Raw genomic sequence first — 27,087 nt, 5'->3', positions numbered from 1 at the left:
AGTCCCGAGTTTTTATTGGGATTTTCAGGCAATGACGTCAAAAATAAACACATTCAAGTGGTCCTACGACAAACGGAAACTCCGTGAATATGATTACAGACCTATTGTATTTTACAATGAAAAAAAAGTAATCTTCTTTATTTTCTGTTTGTCTTGTGGATCTATACATGAGGGATGATTTTTTTTTGTATATTTTAAAGTTAAAGATTTACCTATATAGTTATTTTCTAAAAATAATAAATTGTTTGTAGGTAATTTTAGCGGCTAGGTCTGATTATTTTCGGGCCCTGCTGTATGGTGGGATGCGGGAGTCAACACAACCTGAAATTGAACTAAAGGAAAATATATCATTCATTTAGGGGAGGGTGGGGGGGTTAATTTCAGTTTTTAGCGACCGGTTGTTTTTTCATGTTTATTTCTGCCTTGCCCCATTGTTATGGATTTATTATTACTTGTATCTTACACCAGAGAGATTATCATGTATTCTAATAAGGTGAAACTTGTAGTTGGCCCCACCATCCACCTTCTTTACCCCATCCCCTCTCCTACTGGATAAATGATCCGACCAATAAGAGATATCCATGTTAGCAACCTTTATTGACTACAATTTTTCCCTTGACATAATATCCACGTATATTTTATATCCATTCCCACAGTGTAATGGAATGATATTTTTAATAAATTGACAGGATACTCCAATTCCAGCTTTTAAGCATCTTTTAAAATATATTTATACTGGTCACATTAGTTTAGCCAGTCACAAGGAAACTAAATATGTTCTGGATTAGCAGCAAAGTAAATGTCTGTATGTCTAGCCTTCTGAATGCAGAAATAACTGTTTATTTATCTTTTAAAAAATTTAAGGATTTTCATATTTTCACGGTAGCTTTTCTCCTATTTCTAGTTACTTTGTTAAAAAATAAAATATATATTTTGACCAAAAAAAACTCAAGACTTTACTTTTAGCCTAACAATTAACAATCGGAATCCGCTATTAAAATAACGGATTCCGGTTTCAATTCTGGATTCCAAAATTGTCCAAAAAGTTTAAATGGGACGGATTTCGGATTCGGATTGCCAACCCTAATATCCAGGGGCTTTGCCCTTGCAGGCTATGGCGCAGCCAAAAGTTATCTAAAAAGCTACCAAAAACAAGAACATGTTGTGTACTGATCAGGAGGAGCTTATTCTTGAAATATTATCCCTAGCCCATCAATACGGCTTTGTAGAGCTTGAATCTGCTATTTCAGAATATCTTAAGGAACAATTTTATGTGGTTTAAAATCAGGAATTGGGCAATGGACGATAATTTAATCTTGTTTTAATAAACTTGCATATAAAGGGAGGGGGTGGAAGTGACACTTTTTGAAACCAAAACTCAAAGGAACTCAACTAAATAGGTAAAGATAAACAGCTCTGAGATTTGGCATGGCAGTTGCTTTGAAGAGGTATAATATGGAACTGTGAAGAAACGTTGGTGGAACTTTTTTGCTCATAAAAATTTACCTTTTATTTTCACATGACAGTTGTAATATTTAAACATGTCAGTATTAAAACAAATTGCGAGTGTAAAAGTTTCAAGTGAAAATATAAGGTAAATTTTTATGAAAAAAAAGTTTATTTCAGATGATTGAGAATTGTCTAATATGGCATAAAAATTTTGGCGGGAAACGGCGGTTCTGCCGCCGTTTCTTCACAGTTCCATATTTTACCTCTTTAAAGCAACTGCCATGCCAAATCTCAGAGCTGTAACTCTTTATTTAGTTGAGTTCCTTTGACTTTTAGTTTTGGTTTCAAAAAGTGTCCTTTCTGCTCCCTACCTTATAATTGACAGACAGATGTTGATACACAGACGGACATTATACATATCATATGACAAAAGTATAAAGTAGATCGACAGAGTCCATAGACGTCCAAGCTTTTTATTTTGGGGGGGGGGGGGTAGTTCGCTTTGTTTACCCCCGGGGTAAAATTTGCTTGGGGGGGGGGGGGTAATTACCCCCCTGAAATCTGTTAGCAGGGGTAAATTTTGTTTAACCCCCCCAAAATTGTTTGGGGTGGGGGGGTAAATTTTAAATGGGGGGCTGGGTAAAATGAAAAAAAAATTGGGGGGGGGGTAATCGCCCCATTACCCCCCCCCCCTTGGACGTCTATGCGATAGGCAAAGAGCTATAGTTTAGACAAACATTGACCTTTCGCTTCTGACAAACTTACAATGACAGATGTTCATAGAATTACAGACAGAAAGATATTAGACATAAAAAGGGGTAGTTTCACAAAATGCATTTGACCTAATTTAGTGAACCGCATGTATTTTGCTAGTTAATGGGTTAAACTATATCTATATGGCATATATTCAGGGTTGTCGAATTGGGCACTTTTTTTGATATTGGGCGGCCCAATTGCCCAAAAGGGTTTTAGGCGGGTTTTGGGCGCCCAAAAGTGGTTTTGGGCACCCTTTTTGGGCAAATGTCGTAAAAAGCTTATAAAAAGCATATAAAATATAGCCTAAAACCATACCGAGACTTATTATTAGAAATAAAATAACCTAAAACCATCTCAGGACTTATAAAAGCTCCACTGGAAAGGAGAACCATATCGGTTCAGCAGTTAGCGAAATCCTATTCTAGATACCTAAAAAAGGTTACTAATTTAAATAGTTAACTAGCGGCTACGGCCCTAGAGGCCTCTTTGGGCACTTGAGGAGGGGAGAGTCAAATTTGATAATTCAATTATAAGGTATATTAGATTTGAAACGAAAAATTAAAAAAAAAAATTGGGGGGGGAATAATTTTTTTGGGGGGGGTTTGGGTTTCCTCCCCCCATTTTTATTTTTATTTTTATTTGGGGGAGTGTAATTTTTTTCTAGGGGCGATTTCTCTTAGGAGGGTGGTGGTACCCTCCCCCAAAATAGTTATAAACCTTCCTAGAACCTATGAGAAGCTACCTTGTTAAGGAGAACCCGATCGGTTCAGCGGTTAGCGAGATCCTTCGGTACAAACACACAGTCACACAAACAAACAGACACACATCCTGTTACTTTAGTATATGGATGTCACCCAAAAAATAGGCCCACCCCCCCTCTTTTTTACCCCCCTTCCCTTTTTTCTCTCCCCAAAAGGGGGGTGCCCAAAACTGCCCAAAATGACCTTATATCGGGCGGCCCAAAACCGCCCGCCCAAAACTGCCCGCCCAAAAGCGCCCGCCCAAAATGACAACCCTGCATATATTTGAAAGAATTTCAATTTTCTACCACGTAGTTTTGAAAATATCAAGACTTGAAAATCGTATTTTTGTGATATATGCAATTCAAAAAGACAATTTTCAAGTCTTGGTATTTTAGAAACTACGTGGTAGAAAATTGAAATTCTTTCAAATACATGCAATATAAATGTAATTTAACCAATTAACCAGGAGAAAATATGCGGTTCACTAAATTAAGTTCAAATGCATTTCGTGAAACTACCTCTTTAGATGCCCTAACCATTGAAGTACCTAATAACATAAAATTTGTTTTTTTAACAGGCCACACTTAACATTAAAACAGTGTGTCTAATCTACGATACATCCTCTCTTTTCCAACTACAAAGCCTGGCACAAGCAGCGCTGCTCTTCATGGACAGGCAATTACTTATAATGACACAAACAATAGCATCTAAACAGATTTCAAGAGATAAGACATTGGACGGTAAATTAACATACTTCCCCAATGATGATAATGTACTGTAAATTAAATTGTTAGTTGAAAATTTTGGACACAACTAGTTTTAAACCATATAATCAAAATTTAATTGAAGTATCGTAAAGTTTTGTACCTAAGAATAAAAATGTGGTTGTAAAACTAGGTATGGGTTATCTTATTTGTTGGCTAAAAATTTTGGGTAGGTACTTAATTAATTTTGTTCAAAGTAGTATTATCCAGGGAGTAAGGGAGGGGACAATAGGCAATTAATTCAATATAAGAGTTATCAAAGAAAGGGCATGAAATCCAGTTTAATCCAATAAATTTGTAGGAAATTATAAAGGGATTGTTAATTGAATAATAGATTTCTATAGCGTCATGTAAAGTGAAATCACAACTTGTTTTTGATGAAATATATTGAGGTTTTTTGGTGTGATTTTTATATTAAAAGATTATTGGACCCGGCCAGCTGCTAGCAAGAATATGACTGCCTCTTTTTATTCTGTTTATTTCCCTTGCCCCTTGCCCCCACCTCCCTTCTCCCTTCTCCCCGTCTGCTACATTCCAAACTAACACAACGAGTGTTTATTTCCCTTGCCCCCACTTCCCTTATCCCTTCTCCCCGTCTGCAATATTTAAAACATACATAACGAGTAGCGGCATTCTATGCGCAAGTCCCCAAACTCAGTCAGAAACTGCTAAATTCTTGCACATTCCCTTTAAGCCAGTCCCCAAAGTTTGAGACTCCTAAAAATTGAATATTCGATCCATTGTCCCCTCCCTTACTCCCTGAGTATTATCCAAACTTTTCAACTAAGAGGAGTATTTTGTTTATCATCATTGGGGTTCTTTGAATCTTTATCCTCGATTGATCCAATAAGATCTCTTGACAAGTGTGATTATATGCTAATTAAAATCTCCAGAAATGCTGTTGAGGTGCTAACTCATGAATCTTTTCTTACACTATCAGATTCTGCTGTACAAGAATTAATTACCAGGAAATTACATGCTTATAACTGAGTCACTATTAGCGAAGCTACTCTATAATTCACTAAGAATGCCCGTCCGTCAGTCAGTAAGTCCCTAGCGCTATGGGGGAAATGTGAATTTCTCGGCTTATTTGAGATAGAAGGATGAAACTTCTTGTCAACATTCCCATCATTAAGGAGCATAATTAGCTATGAAACATCAAGGCCGGTCGGAATGCATTTGAAGGTTTTTGGCTATTTTTATACTTCTTACACTATCGATTCTGCTGTACAAGAATTGATAACTAGGAAACATGCTTATAATTGGGTCACTAGTCATTGATTGATTAATTCATCGATTGATATATTCATTAATAAACTGATTGATTAAGTTAAAAGATGGATACATTTTAGAATTTTAGAATGATAAATTCAGTAAAAGATTAATTTATTCATTCATAGATTGATTGGTTCATATTTTGATAAATAATTAAGCTTGTAATTTATTTAGAGACTCTTTTTGTGCAGATGAAATAGAAATATTTAAAGCTGTTTCAAGGTACGTCTAGTTTCTCAAACTTAGAAATGTGATAATCATCCTATCAATTTTAAACTTGGAAAGTCTTTAATCAAAAAGTCTTTATAGTGTGCGAGTCTATAAATTTTTACCTTTCAAGGAAGCCTTAAAATTTCTTTGGCCTAGTCAACTCGCATTTTGACTTTTTCACTATTCTTCTGAAACATATTTTTTACTCAGTAAATAAGCACAAAATTAAGCTCTTAGTTTCATAAATATTTCTTTATATATATTTGGCATTGATTTATGACTTGAGATTTACTATTTCTTAGGTTTCTTATTTGTGGCTTGAATTACAGGTTAAAACCTACAAAAAATAGCTATTAATTTAAATAAAGATTTTAAATTAAAATGGTCTCAAAGTATTTTCTCAAAACAAGGATGACAACATCCATAAGTAGCAAAGTACAAAATTTAATTCCCAGATCCTTTACAATAATCATTATTTAGACAAATTGGCTTATATCAATACAAATAATAATTATATGATTAAACTACTTACATTTTGCTCCTAGGCAGAATATTTGGCCTAAGGACTTCCTCTGCTTGTAGAGGGAATATCTGGATGGTCACCAGGGACTAGTCCACCATGGTTATCGCTTGAGTAATCACGCTCATCCTCACACTCTGTCCCTTCAGAAGCATCTTCTTCAGAGTCTACAGAAGTATCAACAGACACCTCAAATATGTCTGAACCAGTATCATCAGGGTTAGGGAATGGACCCAAAGCGTCTAACCTGGACTTGAGCCTCTGAGCCTCACTCAACTCAGTATCACGCCTCTTGGACAGGCTGGCCACCTTCAACTCCAGGATTCGAACCTGCAGGGACTCAATACAGTTGGCCAGAGTTCTAACCTCTGCACGTAACAACTCGAAGTGGATCAAACAGTCACCCACTCTCCTTTCCTCCGTGCTGCAGGTCAATAAGCGCTCCCGGCACTCATGCAGATTCTTGAACCTCTCGGAGAAAAACTTGTCACTCAACCCGAACAGCAATGTATTCTTGTGACCAGTCAAAAGCTCCTGAGCAGCCTGCAGATCTTTACCCAGGGTTTCAGCCACCTTATACTGGGCAAAATAATGGCGTGCTAATACTTCACACCGCCGTTTCCACCAGGTCTCAGTCTTCCCGCGTTCAACATTAAACCTCTGCTTTCTGGCAGCTCTAGCCGCCACGACAGCTTCCTCCCGTTCCCTGAGGACACCTGGCAACACTCTCAGCTCAGCCTCTAGACGCTGTCTCTCAGCAGTCAGTCTCCCTTTCTCCGCCGTCTGTCCGTTGACTTTCTTGTTGATTTTCTCAACAGAAGCTGACAACTGAGCAGGAGTAAGATCTCCTTCTACATCAGACGCATCAACAACTTGTACCTCGCTGTCAGCATCATCATTGTCTGCGGAACTATCCACACTTCTCTCTACAACTCTCCTCTCTCCCTCATAGATAACTTCATCATCTTCCCCAGGGGCATCTCGGTTCCCTACCTCACCAAGGTGGGCTGCCTGCACATCTGGGATCTCATCACCAGAGTATCGCCTCCTGGGGGAATGGTCAGCTCGTCTCTTACTCATTAACTAAAAGAAAGGTATTGTTCATATTTAACTTGTATATGTTTAGCTTCCCCTCCTTTACTTGACCAGAGACAACCAGGGAGAAAGTTTCATTAATTTCATATTAATAGTAAGACATTTATATTCAAGACATATCTTTTTAAATAAATAAACAACGTACCTCTAATTAACTGCTTATTACAATGGTGCAAGTTAATTTTAGGTCATTTACTATTAGGATCTGGAAATAAAATGCCAACATTAATAATCATGAATTATATAAAAAGGTGTTATGACCACATCTGGCCTTACATAAATAGTATAAAATAGGTGTATAAAATCTGTACAATAATGGTTTGGATAAAATAGGCCTTTAATCCACTTTAAAATATCTCAATAAAGACCTTTCACTCAAATATAGCTTTGAACTTTAGCTGCTAATTAAATGCATAAACTGCTCACTAAATTGGCACAGATCCAAGCAAATGAACATAAATTAAGTCACATATTATAATAGCAGCCTTCTTCTTTGAAGGAGCATCCACTTTAACTTCATAGTTTGGAAACAATCTTCAAGCTTTGATCTTGCATGTTTCCTCTTTATGGTTGATATAATCTTGGGTGGTCTATCCCTCCAGGTATCATCATCTGGCTGGTTCATATCAACAGATTCTAAATTAAGATCTGATTACTACACTCCGGCCAGGAAAGAAGAATCTGTGGGTATTGGACCACTGGCAACATAGTATTTGGCAACGCGGCAATTTAGCCTAAGCCAAAGCTTTCTCATGGCAACGCGGCTATTAAGCCTAAGCCAGAGCTTTTCTCATGGCAACGCGGCTATTTATGCCTAAGCCAGAGCTTCTCATGGCAACGCGGCTAATCAAGCCTAAGCCAGAGCCTTTCTCATGGCAACGCGGCTATTTAAGCCTAAACCAGAGCTTCTCATGGCAACGCGGCTAATCAAGCCTAAGCCAGAGCCTTTCTCATGGCAACGCGGCTATTTAAGCCTAAGCCAGAGCTTCTCATGGCAACGCGGCTAGTCAAGCCTAAGCCAGAGCTACAATCAAGCTTATGATTGTATTTAACTGAAACAAAGTTAGTTGTTTTGCACAACTATTCAACTATTCTAATTCTTTTAACTTTAAAGATTTACAACTTAACTTAAAAATATTTAAACTTTAAAGATTTACAACTCACTTTTTTTTTTTATAATTTTAACTTTTACTTAAATTAAACCTTTTAGCTATCACTACATGCTAGTCCTAAGGTTATTTATATAAATTACTCTAGCTATCACTACATGCTAGTCTTTTCTTTACAATATAAAACTTTGGGTCTATTAAAATTTGAAATTATTTTAGAGCTATCACTACTTGCTAAATGTTTAATAATTTCAATTAAAGTTTACCTCCACTGGGGGCGCTGGTTCGAGCCCTAGCCCACAGGTGCAGAAGACGGCCAGTTTTGTTGGCCCAGTCTCTCCCGCTGGCTCTCCTGGCAACTCCCAGCTGTTTGGTGGCATATTCATAGCAATATGAACCATTGCTTCTTGGGCGGCCTTACCAATCTGACTAAACAGCTCAACATCATGCTCTCTATGGATAACAGCCAAGGTTCTGACAGATCTTTTGGTATATCGATAAACCCTTTCATCTCCAACCTTGTATGCCAATGTAGCTTCCCTGACAACTCCATCCTGAGACAAATGTAATTCATGGACAAATCCAATCCTCCATGGTGTCTGGCCAATATCAGCTTCCTTGCCTTCCTTCAGAAATACAACCACATTTCCTACCTCCAGGTCCGGCTCTCCAGATGCCCACTTTTTAGACTTTGGAACCAAGTTTAACAGCCACTCTTGCTCCCAAACTTTCCACCAGTTTTCTGCCACTCCCTCCATTGTCTCCATCCACTTTGAAGGTAAGTCTGCCACAACTACTCCAACCGGTGACCTATGGTTATTTCTGCCCAAAAGTAACCTTGAAGGGGAAATCAGATCCAGATTATCACAATTTGTGTACTTGCTACCCAAACAAATTGGAATTGAATTCAACTCGTTACTGATAAAGTAAAAGGCTGTACTGTACTGCATGATGGTCAGAGAAAATGGCTTGAAAACTGCGTTGAAAATTTTCTTGATTTCTCTGATTGACCTCTCCACCTGTCCTTGACCTTCGTGAGATCCCACTGCACAAACATGATACTCTATCGGGACGCCATACCTCCCATTGATTCCTTTGGTCAAATCTTCATGAGAAATTTCCATTTTAGCACAGGCACTCATCAGATTGGATCCACTATCAATGTGGATTTTACCTGGATGTCCAAATCTGTAGCTGAATCTTCTGTAGGCGCAGGTAAACGAGCTGGCATCATAAGCTGTCATAACTTCAATCCACACTCCTAAGGTTGTCATACACTTAAACGCCGCTCCCCATATTTTAACATCTGCTCGATGACTTCTATGTTCGCATCTTGCTGTATATGGTCCAAACAGGTCACATTGTGTAAAATAAAATGGGGGGGCGGGGGTCAACCTGTTACTGTGTAACTTACTCATAACTGCTTGCTCCAACTTTGCCTTGTATCTTCGACAATATACACAGGATTTTCTAATCTCTTCAGCCAAACTTTTGCCTCTCAATATGAAAACAATATCTCTGCTTCTTCGTAAAGCTGCAGTTGCGCTGGCATGATGGGTAAGTTCCTCGTGTACATGGATCATTATAGAGTAAGCTACTGGTGAGAATCTGTCGACAACTGGTTTACAAAAACTAACGGGGCCCAAGTCTAACATGGCGCCGGCAACTTTGTTAGCTTTTTCTACCTCTAGAATTCTGTCTGTGTAGGTGAACACATCATCTTTCATTTTTCCCAGCTCTTTGTAAGATTTAACATCGTTGAATTCTACCAATTCCTCTGTTGTTTTCAAGAATGTGTATCTTTCAGCTGCTTGTAGATCATCTAGCTCAATCATTACAATAGGTTTACCCGCCAACACTTTGAGCTTGTCCTTTTTATGTCTCCATATCTTCAGACACTTTATTACCAAAGCCAAGTGTCTTAAATATTTCGGCCAAGACATCATACCTGGATCAATAAGATAATCAGAAAACTTGTACCTGGCTGCCATCTGGGCTACAATATTATTCAATACTATGCCTCTCTTATCTTCATAATTCTCAGATATAGTTTTAATGACATTGTGCAAGACCATACCTCTAGCGTCATTCTTTCTGATTTCTTTAGCGGCTAAAACCTTCTCCTCACCTGACAGCTTTATATCAGCGGCTGATTTTAACAGCATCTCATCCACAGGTCCGGACATCCACTCTTTTCCTCTAAACCACTCAGAATCACCAACTATATCTTTGACCTCCACTGGCCGGGTAGGTATATCTGCAGGATTCAGCTCTCCAGGTATGTGAAACCAGTTCTCCATGCTTGTATGACGCCTTATTTCAAGAACTGCATTTCTCACACCAACTTGCAATGGACGGGAATCTTGTATCATCCAGAACAGAGTGATGGTAGAATCTGTGACGAATATTTCTCTGCCTATCCACTGACCCAGATTCAATCTGACTACATGTGATAAAGCTGCTGCCATTGTAGCTGCTCGAAGTTCATTCTTGGGGATGGTGGACTTCGTTACAATTTTACTTTTAGCAATAACAAAGTTACATTGGTACTTGCCTGGTGAAACTTCAAATCTGGCATACACAACTGCAGCTGCTATTGACTGGGAAGCATCGCTACAGACTATCATATCAAACTTGTTATTACCTTCCAACTTGTTACCAATGTCTCTGGGTATCTCTATTGTGTGTAACAGCTGCATTCTTTCAATGTTGGTGACCCATGTATCCATCATTGTCGGCGGCAGTTTGTCGTCCCATTGAACCTTCAACTTACAAACTTCAGACATATCAATCTTAACCTGTGACATGATAGGACAGCTGGCACATAAAGGGTCGTACACAGAAGCTACCCGACCTGCCAACACACGCTTCGTGAATTTACCTTCGAGAGCTTCTCTGATGTCTCCATCAACCGGGTCTGCAGGTTTGCCTCGTTTACTTTTGCCAAAAGTTAACGGCTTGATGTCTAACTTTATAGTGTCTGCTCTACTGTCCCATAGATATCCAACCAGACCAACATGGACACCATCCACTGATACTTCTGCCGGAGGTGGTTCTCCACTTCTTGTAATAGCCTTCACACACATATTTCCAAACTTTAAGACTTCAACTAAGCTAGCAGCAGCGTCATTTCTCTCCCGCAAGCTTGGAAAGGCAGAAAATATATCGTCCATGTAACTGCTGTCCTCCAAGGCGCGTGCTCCAGATAGAAGTTTACCTCCAATGGTTCTAGCGTGTTTGACAATTTCAGCGAAGCCAGCTATTGTTAGATTGCCTGACGGGCGGACCCCGTATATAATCGTTATAATTACCATCACAATTGTAGCTTCCTCAGCGGTCAGATTTTCTCGCCACAGATATTTCTGATACTTGTATTCTGAAGTCTCCAACCAAATCTGATTATATGCCATTGATACATCACTGGAAAACGCCTCACATCCATATCTGAACCTTATAAGCAGATGCAAAAGTCTTGCCAACTTATTTTCTCCCTTCGCCAACACTTCATTTAATGACTCGCCACCTGGTGACCTGGATGAAGCATCATAAACTAACCTGCAGGGGGTGGATAATGAACCTGATTTGAATACTGTTCTCCATGGGATATAATATTGGTTTGTGAGTACATCTTTCTGGACTTGTTCAGGTAGACTAGTTAAAGGTACGACGTAGCCTTTACTTTGTAGCTTCTGGTGGGCTTTGTCAACTTCAGCTTTCATTCCAGGATTCTTCTCAATAAGCTTTATTTGCGTCTGGAGGACTTTCTCAGCTATTCTTCTATTATTCGTTAGCTTGACTTCCGGATCTTTAATGAAGGGGAGTTTGGTGAATAATTTCCTCTGATCTTTGTCCAATGTGACGCATGTATCAATTAAAGCTTGTTCCGCTTCCTCAATTAAGCTTTGTGCCTCTATTAGCTCACCTTTTTTACAACCTGAGCATATCCTGCAGCCTGGGCATCTATATGTAATCTCGCTTCCAATATTATCAGCTTCCTCAAATCTTTTCAGGTCTCTAGCAACAGCCTGGTAGCAGTACATAACAATGGGATTTTCTACAGTATCTATATCATCTATCCAATCAAACTCGCCATTTAACTCACATCCTGTTGACTGATATATTGTGTTATTCGGATTCTCCATAGCTAAAAAATCCTCAGAAATACAGGGTGTTTCCAACTTTAACTGTGTTCTGGCAACCATGTGTTGTGAATTGATTGACTTGATCCCATCCGTGAAGTACATTCTTGGATTCATTACGTGTGTGTTTGTTGATGCATTTGTCCAGCTGCTGTGTGGTCCACCCAAGATTCCATAGTTTCCATCGAAGGATTTGAACTTTGTTTTAAAAAGTGTTAATCCTGACTCCAGCTCAAATACAGGTTTTGGGAAATGTGACAAATACTCAATACCTAACATAACATCCACACTAGCGCCACCAATCTCATCGGGACAGGTTGGCAGATCCTCCAATTTGCCTCCAGTTTTGATATACTCTACCTTGAGGTCTTCCCATGCTTCCTTTAATCTCCAGGTAGGGAACTCTGACGTTATTTCTGGCATCCTTAATCCAACTATCTCCACTTGGCCGCTACCATCTGTTTGCAGGTAGAATCTCTCGTATCCGTATGGTATTTGGTACGACTGTCCCCCGGCGACATCTAGAATGGTTGGGCCCGGTCTGGCGCAGGTGGTTTCTAGGACAGACATAGCTCGGTCTGAAATAGCAGCTTCCATACAGCCAGAATCGTAGAAAACTAGAAGTGGGGTCCCGTCAGGTGCAGGTGTCAGCTGTAACATATACACTGGAGACTTAGCCAGGTGCTTCACTTGGTGTATGTCTGTATCTTGTGTGTGTGTTAGGGGCTGTACATTCAGGATCTGCGGGGAAGTGTAAAAAAACTTCCTTGAGCCCTGTAGCCTACTGGTATCAATTGTTGACAAAAAATCAGAATAATCCTCAGAATTCTGCTTATAATGTCGGCCACAGACTAGTATGTGGTTCTGGAACCACTGGTCCTTTGTCGGGCATGGCCCGTGCTTGCATATATTCCTGTCAGAACAATATGGCTTGTGTTCCTTAAACCAGTTCTCCCTGTTGTCCAAGGTGAAGTTTGCGTCAGAACGGAGGCACCTGAAACATGCCTTTGTCTTCAGAATGAGAATCCATCTATCTTTAACTCTAGCTTTCTTAAAAGCTGGGCAGTACACCATAGACTCATGCATTCCCTCACATAGACAGCACTTAACTTGTTGGGGCTTGGCTGATTTATTTGTCATGACTGTTTGCTCACTAATATTCAGGTCAGGTGTGATGGCTTGCCTAGCGGCCCTCTCTGATTGGCTACCAGCCTGTCTTTCCCGTCGTTTCTGGCGTTTAGACTTTGCGTCAGATGCGTTATCACTTGGCTGCTGGGTTTCCATATTATTACTGGCTTCGTTGGTATGGTAGGACTGGCGTTTACCTGGTTGATTTGTTGTCTGGTTCTGAACTTTGTTAACTCGTTTTCCATCTAAGTCCAAACTTTTCATCATCTCCTCTGTGTTGCCGAATCCTTTGGCTATCCTGTAGTCCAACTTGCAGCTGATATCCTGAACCATATCCTTCAGAAATGACAGCATCTTGTCGCCGACCCTTTGCTTTGTGATCCTCTGTGATGGGTCAGCTCTATGTGACTTAGTTATCTTGTTCTCAAACTTATCTTGATCATTTTTGACCATCAGCTCGACTACTTTATGGGGCAGGTCACTGGTATGAATGAAGTCATCAATCTCGTGTTCTATAGCAAGTTCTCTAAGATATGTATACTTGTTTGCTACGTTAATACACCATGACCTCTTGGCTATCATGTTGTCTGGGCATCTTCCCATGTTTAGCAACTCCTGGGACTTGACAGCTATAAGTACCTCTGGCTTGGCGTAGAGATCTCTAAGAATGTCCATTGCCTCTTGGTATGTCTTGGCCGAAACAATTGAGTCCTTGGCTGCGCCAGTAACGCATTCTGCTCTCAATTTTAACAGCTTATCTGAATGGGAACTCATGCCAATTGATTCAACATATTCTCTGAATCTCTTTTCAAAGGTAAAAAAGTCTATCTGATCCTTGAACTCACCTTTGAATACTGGTGGCTTCAAGCTGAGTGCAATATGCCTGTTTATGGGGCCAGCTGGTATACCTAGGTCAGCCCTAGCCTCACGAACACTTGTAACAGCCTGCGTTCTAAGTTCTCCGATCCTGTCAGCAGCTTCAATCAACTCCTTGGCGGGGTCAGCCAAACCAACGGTCGTTGCCAGAGCTCCAAGTTCTTTCAAACCCTCAATGCATTCCTTGGCCTCAGCTTTTGTCGTGTCCAAGTCATTTTCCAACTCTATTAGCGCCTGATTGTTTGCTGGCCTCTGTCCAATGAACTCAGTCAGGTCATTTTGTATCCCAGCTGCTTGGGCCAGCAGCTTTGGTTTTCGGCTGGTGACTCTAGCTGTAACTATTTCCTCGGTGGCAGCAGACATCTGTGAAGTAGCCGTGCCCGGGCGTGACTGCTCTGTTCGAACATTTCCAGACATTTGGGAGGACTTGGCCCATCCCTGCTTCTTGAAACTAACGAACTTATTTTTTAACTCCAGCACACTTTCCAGGGATCCAACTTCACTTAACTGTTCAGGTGTTGCCTTTCTAAGTTTAATGTAAGCCTCTGATAACTCATCTTTATACTGTATGGCTTTCTCCACCAACTGATTAATTCCGTTGAGTGGTACCTGAGATAGGTCAACTTGGTCGTAGTCGTCGGCCCAGGCCATCTCAGCCCGCAGAAATGTGTCAACAGCTTCCATCATGACGTTGTCTGTGGCTGCAACTGGTTCCCACAGGCTATTTTCTGACGAGGGGGGTAACACAATCTCAACACTTTTATCCAGGCTATTATCTGTCTGCGAACTTGCAGGGCGGGGGCTGGGTGTGGGTGTGAAGATTGTCCTAGGCTTTACGGGTGGCACAGTGTTATCTCGCGGCGGCGGCAGTTCAGAGTGGGCGGTCGGCGGGCACACCAAAACGGCGGCAACGGCAGACAGCGGCGGCGGTAACGCGGCGGCGGCTGCCGGGCACAACGGGTTCGGTTCAACAGGCGGCGGCAACAAAATGGCGGCGGCGGTTGGCGGTCCCGGCTGGCTTGCGGCGGTTGGCGGCAGTGGACCGTTTACTGGACAAAGGGGACTGCTGGTTCTGCTGACAAATATAGTATCATCAAGGGCTTGGCTAAATACCTCACTACTCTCAGATTCAGATGCACTATTCACAATTATTTTGATGGCTGTAGTATCTTCAATATGCTCGTCACAATCATCAAATTCATCAATCAAGGACTCTCTGGTGCTGCTAAGTAATGGCTTCCCTGCGCCGGTTGTGACACAACTATAATCTGTAAGTTCACCAAATAACACTTTGTCACTGTTTATATATCTTTCTAAGTCACTAATATAACTTCTTAGACCGATTAATGGTTCTAATGTGTTGTCATAGGACAACGTTTCCTCACTTGTTAAAGTATCTTCAACAGATACTCTCACTGTTTGTCTATCGGCGGATAAACTCGCCGATCTTGTTGTAGCTTTGCCTTTTGTGGTGACAGCTTCATAAGATTGTGACTTGGATCTTTTGTAGCCCACTAAAGGCGAAGTGCTGGGTGATCTAATTCTTTTGCGGCCCATGCACTTTGATTGTCTTTGCATAAATGTTTTAACTGTGCGAGTCTATAAATTTTTACCTTTCAAGGAAGCCTTAAAATTTCTTTGGCCTAGTCAACTCGCATTTTGACTTTTTCACTATTCTTCTGAAACATATTTTTTACTCAGTAAATAAGCACAAAATTAAGCTCTTAGTTTCATAAATATTTCTTTATATATATTTGGCATTGATTTATGACTTGAGATTTACTATTTCTTAGGTTTCTTATTTGTGGCTTGAATTACAGGTTAAAACCTACAAAAAATAGCTATTAATTTAAATAAAGATTTTAAATTAAAATGGTCTCAAAGTATTTTCTCAAAACAAGGATGACAACATCCATAAGTAGCAAAGTACAAAATTTAATTCCCAGATCCTTTACAATAATCATTATTTAGACAAATTGGCTTATATCAATACAAATAATAATTATATGATTAAACTACTTACATTTTGCTCCTAGGCAGAATATTTGGCCTAAGGACTTCCTCTGCTTGTAGAGGGAATATCTGGATGGTCACCAGGGACTAGTCCACCATGGTTATCGCTTGAGTAATCACGCTCATCCTCACACTCTGTCCCTTCAGAAGCATCTTCTTCAGAGTCTACAGAAGTATCAACAGACACCTCAAATATGTCTGAACCAGTATCATCAGGGTTAGGGAATGGACCCAAAGCGTCTAACCTGGACTTGAGCCTCTGAGCCTCACTCAACTCAGTATCACGCCTCTTGGACAGGCTGGCCACCTTCAACTCCAGGATTCGAACCTGCAGGGACTCAATACAGTTGGCCAGAGTTCTAACCTCTGCACGTAACAACTCGAAGTGGATCAAACAGTCACCCACTCTCCTTTCCTCCGTGCTGCAGGTCAATAAGCGCTCCCGGCACTCATGCAGATTCTTGAACCTCTCGGAGAAAAACTTGTCACTCAACCCGAACAGCAATGTATTCTTGTGACCAGTCAAAAGCTCCTGAGCAGCCTGCAGATCTTTACCCAGGGTTTCAGCCACCTTATACTGGGCAAAATAATGGCGTGCTAATACTTCACACCGCCGTTTCCACCAGGTCTCAGTCTTCCCGCGTTCAACATTAAACCTCTGCTTTCTGGCAGCTCTAGCCGCCACGACAGCTTCCTCCCGTTCCCTGAGGACACCTGGCAACACTCTCAGCTCAGCCTCTAGACGCTGTCTCTCAGCAGTCAGTCTCCCTTTCTCCGCCGTCTGTCCGTTGACTTTCTTGTTGATTTTCTCAACAGAAGCTGACAACTGAGCAGGAGTAAGATCTCCTTCTACATCAGACGCATCAACAACTTGTACCTCGCTGTCAGCATCATCATTGTCTGCGGAACTATCCACACTTCTCTCTACAACTCTCCTCTCTCCCTCATAGATAACTTCATCATCTTCCCCAGGGGCATCTCGGTTCCCTACCTCACCAAGGTGGGCTGCCTGCACATCTGGGATCTCATCACCAGAGTATCGCCTCCTGGGGGAATGGTCAGCTCGTCTCTTACTCATTAACTAAAAGAAAGGTATTGTTCATATTTAACTTGTATATGTTTAGCTTCCCCTCCTTTACTTGACCAGAGACAACCAGGGAGAAAGTTTCATTAATTTCATATTAATAGTAAGACATTTATATTCAAGACATATCTTTTTAAATAAATAAACAACGTACCTCTAATTAACTGCTTATTACAATGGTGCAAGTTAATTTTAGGTCATTTACTATTAGGATCTGGAAATAAAATGCCAACATTAATAATCATGAATTATATAAAAAGGTGTTATGACCACATCTGGCCTTACATAAATAGTATAAAATAGGTGTATAAAATCTGTACAATAATGGTTTGGATAAAATAGGCCTTTAATCCACTTTAAAATATCTCAATAAAGACCTTTCACTCAAATATAGCTTTGAACTTTAGCTGCTAATTAAATGCATAAACTGCTCACTAAATTGGCACAGATCCAAGCAAATGAACATAAATTAAGTCACATATTATAATAGCAGCCTTCTTCTTTGAAGGAGCATCCACTTTAACTTCATAGTTTGGAAACAATCTTCAAGCTTTGATCTTGCATGTTTCCTCTTTATGGTTGATATAATCTTGGGTGGTCTATCCCTCCAGGTATCATCATCTGGCTGGTTCATATCAACAGATTCTAAATTAAGATCTGATTACTACATATAGTCTGAAACCTACACACAGAGTCATTGTTAAGCTTTTCTAAAAAAAACATTTCAAATATACATACAAATATACCTCCCCCTCCTCCCCTCCATAAAACTAATTGTTGTGCACGGACGGACATACCACATTTTTATAGAGCTGCGCTGCATTAATATTTTAAATTTAGGTGGGCTAAATCAAATCCAGATGGGGATGTTGGTTCAGTACTCCAGGGTATCAGACTTAGTCTCATTAATATACAGGTAAGATCATATTCATAATAAAGTAACAGGATCTGTGTGTGTCTGTCTGCACCTAAGGATCAGGTTGGCTAAATCAAATCCTGATGGGGATGTTGGTTCTGTACTGCAGGGTATCAGACTTAGTCTCATTAATATACAATACACGCAATTAACAATATATTTATATCCTATTATATAAAGAAGTAAGGTTTTTTGTCAGAAAATTAAGATTTCAATAACTACAAAACTGATGGAGTTCTCCGTTTAAGGAAAGCTTCACTTAGGTACCGGGATGTTTTCTGCCTTTTTTTGCTTCTTCTTTAACACTTTTAATACAGAACCCCTAAATGCCAGAGGCGCATCCACCTCCCATAATAAAGTAACAGAATCTTTGTGTGTCCGTCTGTTCCGAACGATCTGGTTAACCGCTTAACCGATACAATGTAGCTTCTCATAAGTCTTTGGAAGTGCTTATCTCCTAGTATTTTCTTGTAAGTTTAACGAATTTAGGGGGCCAGTTTGACCATCTAGTTTTACAATATCTTTTCGTCAACATAATAATCGAATTCATTATTTCTTTTTGATTTTGACGGATTATGGAGCCATTTTAACCATCTAGAAATACTAAATCTACCTATTAGTCAACACAATAACCGATTTTTAGTATTTTCTTTTTTGAGTAAGTCTGATTTTGTTGCCATTTTGATCATCTAGGTATACAATATCTATTAGTCAACACAATAATCGTTTGGTACATCCATTTTGAGTTTGACTGATTAAATGGCCAGATTGACCATCTACTTACACCTATCTATTAGTCTACACAAAAACTGATTTTAAGTATTTCCTATTTGAGTGTGACGCATTATGGGTCCATTTTACCATTTAGGTATACAATATCTATTAGTCAACATAATAGCCAATTCTTAGTATTTCCTTTTTGAGTTCTACGTCTTATGGGGCCAGTTTTACCATCTAGATATACTATATCTATTAGTCTACACAAAAATCGATTTTTAGTATATCATAATATCCTTTTGAGTTTAACTGATTAAATGGCTAGTTTGACCATCTAGATATACTATATGTATTAGTCAACACAAAAGCCAATTCTTAATATTTCCTTTTTGAGTGTGACGTATTATGGGGCCAGTTTTACCATCTATATATTATACTATATCTATCAGTCAATACAATATCTGTGAGAGTGACGTATTATGGGGCCAGTTTGACTATCTAGTTATACTATATCTATTAATCAACACAATAACTGTTTTGTCTAGGACCTATTGAAAGTTGTGCGTCCTACTGACTTAATGCCACCCGACATCCTACTCGACGCCATACAATCAAGAACAGAGAGCAAGGATTCGGATTTAAGGTACTTTTTTATGAGGGCCATATAGACGAACGGACGTGTGGACATACCATTAAGTGTTTGTCTATATTAAGCAACCGAAGCAAATTGTAAGAATTAGTTTTAGTATTTATATATTAATATTCTTAGAAAATTTTTTATAATTCAATGCTATACATGATTTTACAGTATGACTGAAAATCGGTTCTAATCCAGCGAGAGCGAATATAAATCGATTTCGAAGCCAAACTTGATAAGGGTTCCCGGTTCAAGCCCCGCCACGTGCAAAATTAACTCTGATGAATTGAGCCATACTGATGAGCCCTAAAAGGGCGAAACACTGTGTCTATGGAGATATATTCCTTTTAGTCAACAAGCACTGTCACGGTATACTAGTTAGATTGTAGTTTTTTGTTTAGCCTATTTTCAAAGCCTCACTTTTATTGATGTTAAAATCCTTGTTTCCTACAGGTACCGTGGCTACAAGATGTTGGATGAGAATGTGGCGCTGCCCAGCCACGGGGCGGCTGTTCTTGTCGGAGAGGTGAAGACTGCTCTACTGGACGGTGATAGCAAGAACTATGATATGGAGCGAGGATTTTCTAGGGATGTTCATTCCATTGTAAAATATGCTGTAACTACTTATTGATTTTTCAGGGCATCAATTTTTAGTTTTTGTAAATTTCTTTGATAAAAAATTCGGTTGGTAATATAGATAATTTCTTAAAATGTCAAAATCTGTTTCATTGCCCTATGATTATACACAAAATTACCTCTTATGTAAATTACAGGTAGTCTTTGAAACGTTTGGACACTCAACTTTATGAACAAACCAATCAAAATTCTAAAAGTCCCTAAAGTTGAAAAGCCAAGAAATTTTTTGAAAATATAACCTTGATTACTAGTTTCATAAACAGCCAAATATCCAATTCCTTCCCCCCTGCATTGTACAGTAGTATAAAGCCAGGTTCCGCTGTCTTTCTATTTCATTCATTTTTCACTTTCTTTCTCTTTCTGTCTTCCTTTTTATCTCTAGATTTTTCCTCTCTCTGTTTGAAAATACTCAAGTCCTTGATCCCATCGCAAAAGAGTTTGAAAATAGCATGGTGGTATGAACAATAATGTTACAGACATCCAATTGACGAGACTGGTGACAAAGGAATAGTCGTCAAGCTGGGAATGCCTTGCATAATCAACAGGGATAATATATATATATTATTCAGTTTATGAGAATCTCGTAGACAGCCAGAATGTCTGAAATTTCTTAGAAGATTTTCTTGACGATAGAGTATTTACTTAAAATTCCCTTCATCAGTCCGACTGTTATTGTTATAATAATTATGTTATTTGCTCCTTTTCTCACTCTCTCTCAATGTTTGTCTATGGTTTAAAGCAGCTTCGCTGCTATTGAACGTAATCATCCTTGTTTTTAATATATATTTACTAACAAGGATAAACCTGTTGCTATGGGACCGAGATCAGCGCGCATATTCCTACTATATAGACGTGTCCATGGATCAGAAGGACTGGATTCGGGTGGTGGATCATTCCAAATTTTACTGCAGGTTAGTGTTTGTGGTGGAGTCAAGAGGGGGGGAGGTGTGTTTCACCCTAAAAATTTTAATTTTGTTTTAAAAGAGAAAGAAAAATGTTTAATGTTGGGTGAGAGTATTTATCCTCGGGGAGTGGGTGGGGGTTGCCGCACCCCTCCGCAAACACCCGTCCCTGAACCAATGCAATGTACATAGAAGTTTCCTAAAAAAAATTAAAGATCCGTCCAGTTGTTTATGAGTTCTTAGAAAACATACATACGAACGGACATAAGACATCCAGCTACTTTAGTTAAAATTTTATAAGATAACACTTTTTGCCTTTCCTTTAAAATCATCTTTAATTTAGTTTATTTTAAGGTCTTGGCAGTACCTGTACTTTCCAGCCAGAGTTGTCAGGTTTATCAGAGTTGTTGGCACTCATAATACTGTTAATAAGGTAATTATGTCTGTAATATTTCGTTCTGTCTGTCAGTAATACTGCTCTATATTCGGTTCTCTCAGTAATACTGCTCTATATTCGGTTCTCTCAGTAATACTGCTCTATGTTCGGTTCTCTTAGTAATGCTGCTCTAAATTTAGTTCTCTCTGCTGCATAAGAGCATTCCTATCTAGCAGTACTGTACTTTCCCGCCAGAGTTTTTAGTTTTATCAGAATTGTGGGCACTCATAATGCAGTTAATAAGGGAATTGTGCCTGTCTTTCTTCGTTCTTTCTGTCTGTCAGTAATGCTACTTTCTATTCAGTCCGTTTGCTGTTGATTTTCTTATTGTACTTTGATCAAATGCTGTTACAGCTGCGATACTTATGCATGTTATCATACTATTTACTTCCAGGTATTCCACGTGGTGACGCTGCAGGCACTGTACAGTGACAGCATAGAACATCTAGATCTGGGAGTTATTGTGCCCAGGAACAATGTGGCAACTTTGGACTCATCCGCCCTTGTCATTGAGGGGGTTTGCAGGTACACTTTGGTTTAAAATTCTGAAAGTGATACAATCTTTATCTGTGTGAATTAAAAAATCCCACTAACAGCTGAATCGATATGGTTATTCTAGTATATAGTGTAGCTTAAAGATTTAAAAACTATTGTGGATGAGGGTACCTTCAACCCCAACATACGTCCATGAGGAAGAAATGAAAATAATTGAATGTTCTTTTAATTTTTATATCTGGCTGTCTTGATTTGTCAAACGTCATTTAAGACTTTGTCTTTTATAATTGCTTTAGGTCTCGCAATGCACTGTTGAATGGTGATACAAGTAACTATGACTGGGATACAGGTTATACCTGTCATCAGCTTGGATCTGGAGCTATTGTTGTACAGCTGGCACAGCCCTATGCTCTGGAAACTATGAGGTAAGGATACAGGTTATACCTGTCATCAGCTTGGATCTGGAGCTATTGTTGTACAGCTGGCACAGCCCTATGCTCTGGAAACTATGAGGTAATGATACAGGTTATACCTGTCATCAGCTTGGATCTGGAGCTATTGTTGTACAGCTGGCACAGCATTATGCTCTGGAAACTATGAGGTAATGATACAGGTTAGACCTGTCATCAGCTTGGATCTGGAGCTATTGTTGTACAGCTGGCACAACCCTATGCTCTAGAAACTATGAGGTAAGGATACAGGTTATACCTGTCTCCAGCTTGGATCTGGATACTATGAGTTAAATATTGCGTCCTATAATAAGGATTGATTAGCTTTAAACATCATATTATTTATGCCATTCTTGTAATGAATATTGAAAATACATCGACATTATGACAGGAAATTTTGTCGTCTCGTCATTATAGGTTGCTAGAATTAACATCATTTATTGATAAGTTCGTTCACTCCGTTATTTAAACCAGCTACATGTTTCACTTTGTTAGAGTACATGATAATCTTATGTAACATCCAAGTTATATTAAATCCATTGCTTGTTCAGACTACTTCTATGGGACTGTGACGATAGATCGTACAGCTACTATATCGAAGTGTCTACCAACCAGCGAGACTGGGAGGTTGTGTGTGACCGTACCAGGGAGAGATGCCGCTCCTGGCAGCTGGTCAAGTTCAAAAGACGGCCAGTTGTGTTCATCAGAATTGTTGGCACCCACAATACCGAGAACGAGGTGTTCCATTGTGTTCATTTCGAGGCGCCGGCACAGGCGGAGATTGCGGCGAATCAGAATAATTCTCCGGAACCTTCATCTGGCTCTCATAATACTGAAACTACAGGTTCAACATTTTTTAATTTACCTAATATTTTTACTGATTCATTGATTTTTTCATTGGTTTTTTTAATTTTTTTATTGATAAATCTGAGGGGACCATTCACCCCTCCTCTTTAACTTTTAGTTTTAAATAGAAAGGTCAAACAAATATTAGGTGAATTTTTCATGGAAAGAAAACGAAGTAGCGGGTTTCGTCGTACCTTCAGGTTTGGATAGGTTAGGTTAGGTAAATGTTAATAATTGTCCCACAGGGTAAGAGCAGGGGCCAGTAAAGAGAAAAGCTACTGTGAAAATATGACGAAACCCGCTGCTTCGTTTTCTTTCCATGATCCGATTTTTAATTGAATGATTGATATTAAGATGGCGGCCAAACAGAGGACGAGATAGATGGTGGGAGAGAACAGAGCTCTGACTCTGATGAAAACCACACCCACAGTCCATCTGGGAGTGCTGGGCACCTCCACCCAAACCCAAGGAATCAGCCCTCCCCAGGGGGTGCCATGGTAAATATATTGTATACTAGCAATTGCACCCCTAGCATCTAGGGGTTAAACATTCATTGGGATATTGAAGGACTGAAAAAAGCCTACTACCATCTCAGGACCTTTAAGAAGCTTTAGTGTAAAGGAGAACCATATAGGTTCAGCGGTTAGCGAGATCTTTCGCAACAGACAAAAAAAAGCTGAATATTTTGTATAAAAGGATTGAGGGGCCTATTATTTGTTGTGAATTTACTCTTTAACTAACTTTATCCGTCTGTCTGTCCGTCCTAGAGGTTAAATGTGATGTACTCGACCGCTGTCAAAGATGGATGGCTTAGTTTTGGTGAAGATTCCTCTAACCAATGATCATCCTTTTTTTATGATTATCCCCTTACCCTCTCTTTTTCCCTCTTTCATTTAAGCTTTTATGTTCAATTTTTGCTCTTAATGAATACTAAATCATTTTAAGCAGCATCACTACTACCTTAATCCTTATTTCATTCTATCCTCTGCTATTTATTGGTGATTTAACTTTGTTTCTTTTAGGGTGGTGGAAATGGACCAAGAGATCAATTACAGGGGCTCAACTCACCACTCTCCAGCCCTCCTTGCAGGAGATTTGATTTCCAAGATTTGTCAGTTCCCCTGGCGGGGGGTGGACCCAACCCACCTCCCCTACTCCCACTTCACCAGGGCCTTGGTCCTGGGCAGGTTCTAGTCAGAAATCAGATGCCCCAGGTGGGGGCAGGAGGCGGTGGTGTGGGGGCCTTAGGGGCTGGTGTGGGAGGAGCGGGTGCTCTGGGAGGGTTGCGCGGGGCCATTGGAGGTCTAGGCGGTTCCGTGGATGGAATGGGTAGGCTTAATCTAGGTAAGAATAAATTGATATAAAATAATAGATTTATTACCCTAGATGAGTTGTCAGACACAATAATCTGTCCAACTTGAAAAGTTTTTTAATGTATTTAGTCACATATGATTCCTTCAAATAATACAAGTAACTAAATTTTTGGACGATATAATTTTCCTAAAGCTGAATGTATCCTAGAAATACACGTTTTAGCCAATGATAAGGCCGGATTTTTACAATAGTTTCTAATTTATACTAATTAGGGATCTAGATAGTTTAGCGTCCAAACGGATAATAGCAAAGTCCGACCGCACCTTTAAAAAAATGAATTAAAAGAAACAAAAAATGGCATTAGACTAAAAATTGGCACAGCATTACTCATTTGATTTGACATAAAAAAAATTTGAAAATTTAGGACAAAACCAGCAGCAACATAATGAAGGGGAAGGCACAAACAATAACAACCAATTGCAAGGGCTACACGGTGCTATTCCAAGGTAATTTTATTATTTTACAACTTACTTTGTCCGTTTGTTTGTACGTACGATTTTGTAGAAATTTTATGTTTAAGCTTATTTTTAAAAAATAATCACTTGTATCTGTAAACTTGTATATTTTTATTATGCCTAATCAGGAATAGGTATAAATCAAACTAATTTTGGGGGGGAAATGGAGAGGTCGTCAATTTTACGATGTGTTGCCCCCCAACGACAGCTGAAAAATACGTATAGGTTTCGTGATTTTTTCCGCATTAATTTCATTATTGGTATAAGCTGATGCCGAATATGTTAATTTCACGGCTGCTATCAAAGATACAAAGCTGATATTTTTTGTCCTTTATTTCATACTAGCGGCTAGGGGCACTGCACTGGTAGGAGAAGGAAAAGTCGACCTTATCCTATTTTAAATTTAAGTTTCCAAAGAGTTATATAAAATTATTTTTTGGGGGAGAGGGGGGTTAGGACACCCTTTCGAAAAATAGTTTAAAACCTTCCCAGGACCTATAAGAAGCTTCACTGTAAAGAAGGACAATATCGGTTCAGCGGTTAGCGAGATCCTTCGGGACAGACAAAAAACGCTAACTACTTTATATAATAGGATTTATTTATTGTAGATCGAAATACTTTTCCAGTATGGCTTCGAAACCGATTAATATCCGCTGGATTAGAAATAGTTTTCGGCCATGCTGAAAATCATGTATAGCATCGTATTACAAATTTTTTTTTACGAATATTAACCCTTAACGGTCGGGGGGGGGGGGGCGTTGAACGCCCCCCCATCCGGTTTTTTCTATCTCATTTTCTGTATGTGAAAGATAAAGAGCCCAAACTGCTTGACTTTTTAAGTATGGGTATGACACATAACTGAGAGTTGGATTTTTTTGAATATCTCCATCCTGGCGGGCACAGGATGCCAGCAAACCTGGCAGGGTCATCCAGGTAAAGAACAAAAATATTTTTTTGACTTAAACAAAGCATTTTATCTTACCAAAATACTAAAATATCCTCTAGTAGTACATCCTCATAATAAATACAGGTGTTCAAGTCAATTTCAGGTTCCAGGTATAATCCTGCAGGTCCTGATCCTCCAGGTCTCCAGAAATCTTTAAAATGCTCCTGTGGCCGCAATTTTTGACTTAGAGACTTCAAATTTTAAACTTAAGCTTTTCTTACATGTCTACATAATGTATTAAAATTTCATAAAGATCCGCCGCCGTTTTCCCGCCGACCGCCGACTGCGTCGGCTGGCAGCTGCCAAGTACAGCTGCGGCCGCTGAAACTTATGTTTTGATATTTCAAATATAAAATTTACATAAAAATAAACATTTTCTGAAAAAATTTTCTTCTAGCTTCAAAAATAAAAAAATTACAGCCGTTTGAAATTTTTAAGTAAAAAGGGACCTAAAAACAAACGTTGTTAAATAAAAGGGAAGCGAAAATTGACCTTGACTTACTTAAGGTCGGAAATTCATCATAACATAGGGGACTTGCACAAAAAGGTGATTAAGGTGCGGCAAGGGGCCCGACTGTTAAGGGTTAAGATAAAAGTAGATTACTACCAGTTTTGTTAGCAATTTCCATCTGCCTCTCGGGGCTGACAAACTTAGCTTCATCTTATAACTTTTCATTTTAATATACCCGGAAAGCTGTCCAGTGCCTATGATACGATGCGATAGATAACTATTATCTATTTAGGAGCTCAACAAGAAGACGACAAAACCAAAGTGGATCATCTGACAATTAAATTTATTCAATTATAAGAGAAAAAATCATGAAAAGAGGAAGCTGAATTTTATTTGAAAATGTGTAGATCAATTCTGTACGTCTATCAGTCCGTAGCTGTGCTTTTTGAGAAAAAATCCTTAGATATGCAGCCTATACTTTTATCCCCCTCAAGAATTTAAAAATAATTTCTATAAAAAGTAGTATTAAAGAAATTTATGAATAGTATGAATTGATCATGTATTAATATTTCAATCAATAAGTATACAGCATTTTTAAAGAGTTTTTAAATCAGCACCCTTCAAAAATTTATGATAGTTGTAAAAAAATTTATTATTTATTCAATA

The 27,087-nt window shown here is 39.2% G+C and overlaps 3 protein-coding genes across 3 annotated transcripts in view; 1 reads left to right on the top strand and 2 right to left on the bottom strand.

Moving 5' to 3' along the window:
• LOC145334733 (BTB/POZ domain-containing protein 9-like) overlaps positions 1 to 26,787 on the top strand; it is a 28,080-nt gene extending 1,293 nt beyond the window's left edge. Inside the window, exons 3-21 of the mRNA XM_080180322.1 lie at positions 252 to 340; positions 692 to 766; positions 1,180 to 1,262; positions 3,527 to 3,623; positions 4,606 to 4,680; positions 5,162 to 5,209; positions 18,002 to 18,077; positions 19,340 to 19,437; positions 19,885 to 20,019; positions 20,544 to 20,619; positions 20,872 to 20,978; positions 21,324 to 21,402; positions 21,800 to 21,930; positions 22,197 to 22,325; positions 22,901 to 23,193; positions 23,550 to 23,692; positions 24,218 to 24,539; positions 24,934 to 25,015; positions 26,714 to 26,787. Of these exons, the coding sequence (XP_080036448.1) occupies positions 252 to 340; positions 692 to 766; positions 1,180 to 1,262; positions 3,527 to 3,623; positions 4,606 to 4,680; positions 5,162 to 5,209; positions 18,002 to 18,077; positions 19,340 to 19,437; positions 19,885 to 20,019; positions 20,544 to 20,619; positions 20,872 to 20,978; positions 21,324 to 21,402; positions 21,800 to 21,930; positions 22,197 to 22,325; positions 22,901 to 23,193; positions 23,550 to 23,692; positions 24,218 to 24,539; positions 24,934 to 25,015; positions 26,714 to 26,762 (2,187 nt within the window). The 3' untranslated portion in view covers positions 26,763 to 26,787. The remainder of the gene's footprint in view (positions 1 to 251; positions 341 to 691; positions 767 to 1,179; positions 1,263 to 3,526; positions 3,624 to 4,605; positions 4,681 to 5,161; positions 5,210 to 18,001; positions 18,078 to 19,339; positions 19,438 to 19,884; positions 20,020 to 20,543; positions 20,620 to 20,871; positions 20,979 to 21,323; positions 21,403 to 21,799; positions 21,931 to 22,196; positions 22,326 to 22,900; positions 23,194 to 23,549; positions 23,693 to 24,217; positions 24,540 to 24,933; positions 25,016 to 26,713) is intronic.
• LOC145334731 (uncharacterized) lies at positions 5,415 to 6,944 on the bottom strand. Its single transcript, XM_080180320.1, has 2 exons — positions 5,730 to 6,944; positions 5,415 to 5,534 (listed from the first exon to the last, which is right to left on the bottom strand). Exon 1 carries the CDS (start codon positions 6,795 to 6,797, stop codon positions 5,757 to 5,759), a length of 1,041 nt encoding a protein of 346 aa, XP_080036446.1. The 5' UTR covers positions 6,798 to 6,944; the 3' UTR covers positions 5,415 to 5,534; positions 5,730 to 5,756.
• LOC145334732 (uncharacterized) lies at positions 15,773 to 17,302 on the bottom strand. Its single transcript, XM_080180321.1, has 2 exons — positions 16,088 to 17,302; positions 15,773 to 15,892 (listed from the first exon to the last, which is right to left on the bottom strand). Exon 1 carries the CDS (start codon positions 17,153 to 17,155, stop codon positions 16,115 to 16,117), a length of 1,041 nt encoding a protein of 346 aa, XP_080036447.1. The 5' UTR covers positions 17,156 to 17,302; the 3' UTR covers positions 15,773 to 15,892; positions 16,088 to 16,114.
• Positions 26,788 to 27,087: the final 300 nt, after the last annotated feature.

This window comes from Acartia tonsa, chromosome 12 (assembly GCF_053477335.1).
Source record: "Acartia tonsa isolate MP-2025a chromosome 12, ASM5347733v1, whole genome shotgun sequence".
NCBI classification, from domain to species: Eukaryota; Metazoa; Arthropoda; class Copepoda; order Calanoida; family Acartiidae; genus Acartia; species Acartia tonsa.
The sequence above is the reverse complement of the archived record's forward strand: the minus strand, read 5'-3'. Positions and strand labels throughout refer to the sequence as shown.

What these genes read in the sequence shown, in the direction of transcription:
- LOC145334731 (XM_080180320.1), bottom strand. Translation starts at nt 6,797, where the DNA reads ATGAGTAAGAGACGAGCTGACCATTCCCCCAGGAGGCGATACTCTGGT.
- LOC145334732 (XM_080180321.1), bottom strand. Translation starts at nt 17,155, where the DNA reads ATGAGTAAGAGACGAGCTGACCATTCCCCCAGGAGGCGATACTCTGGT.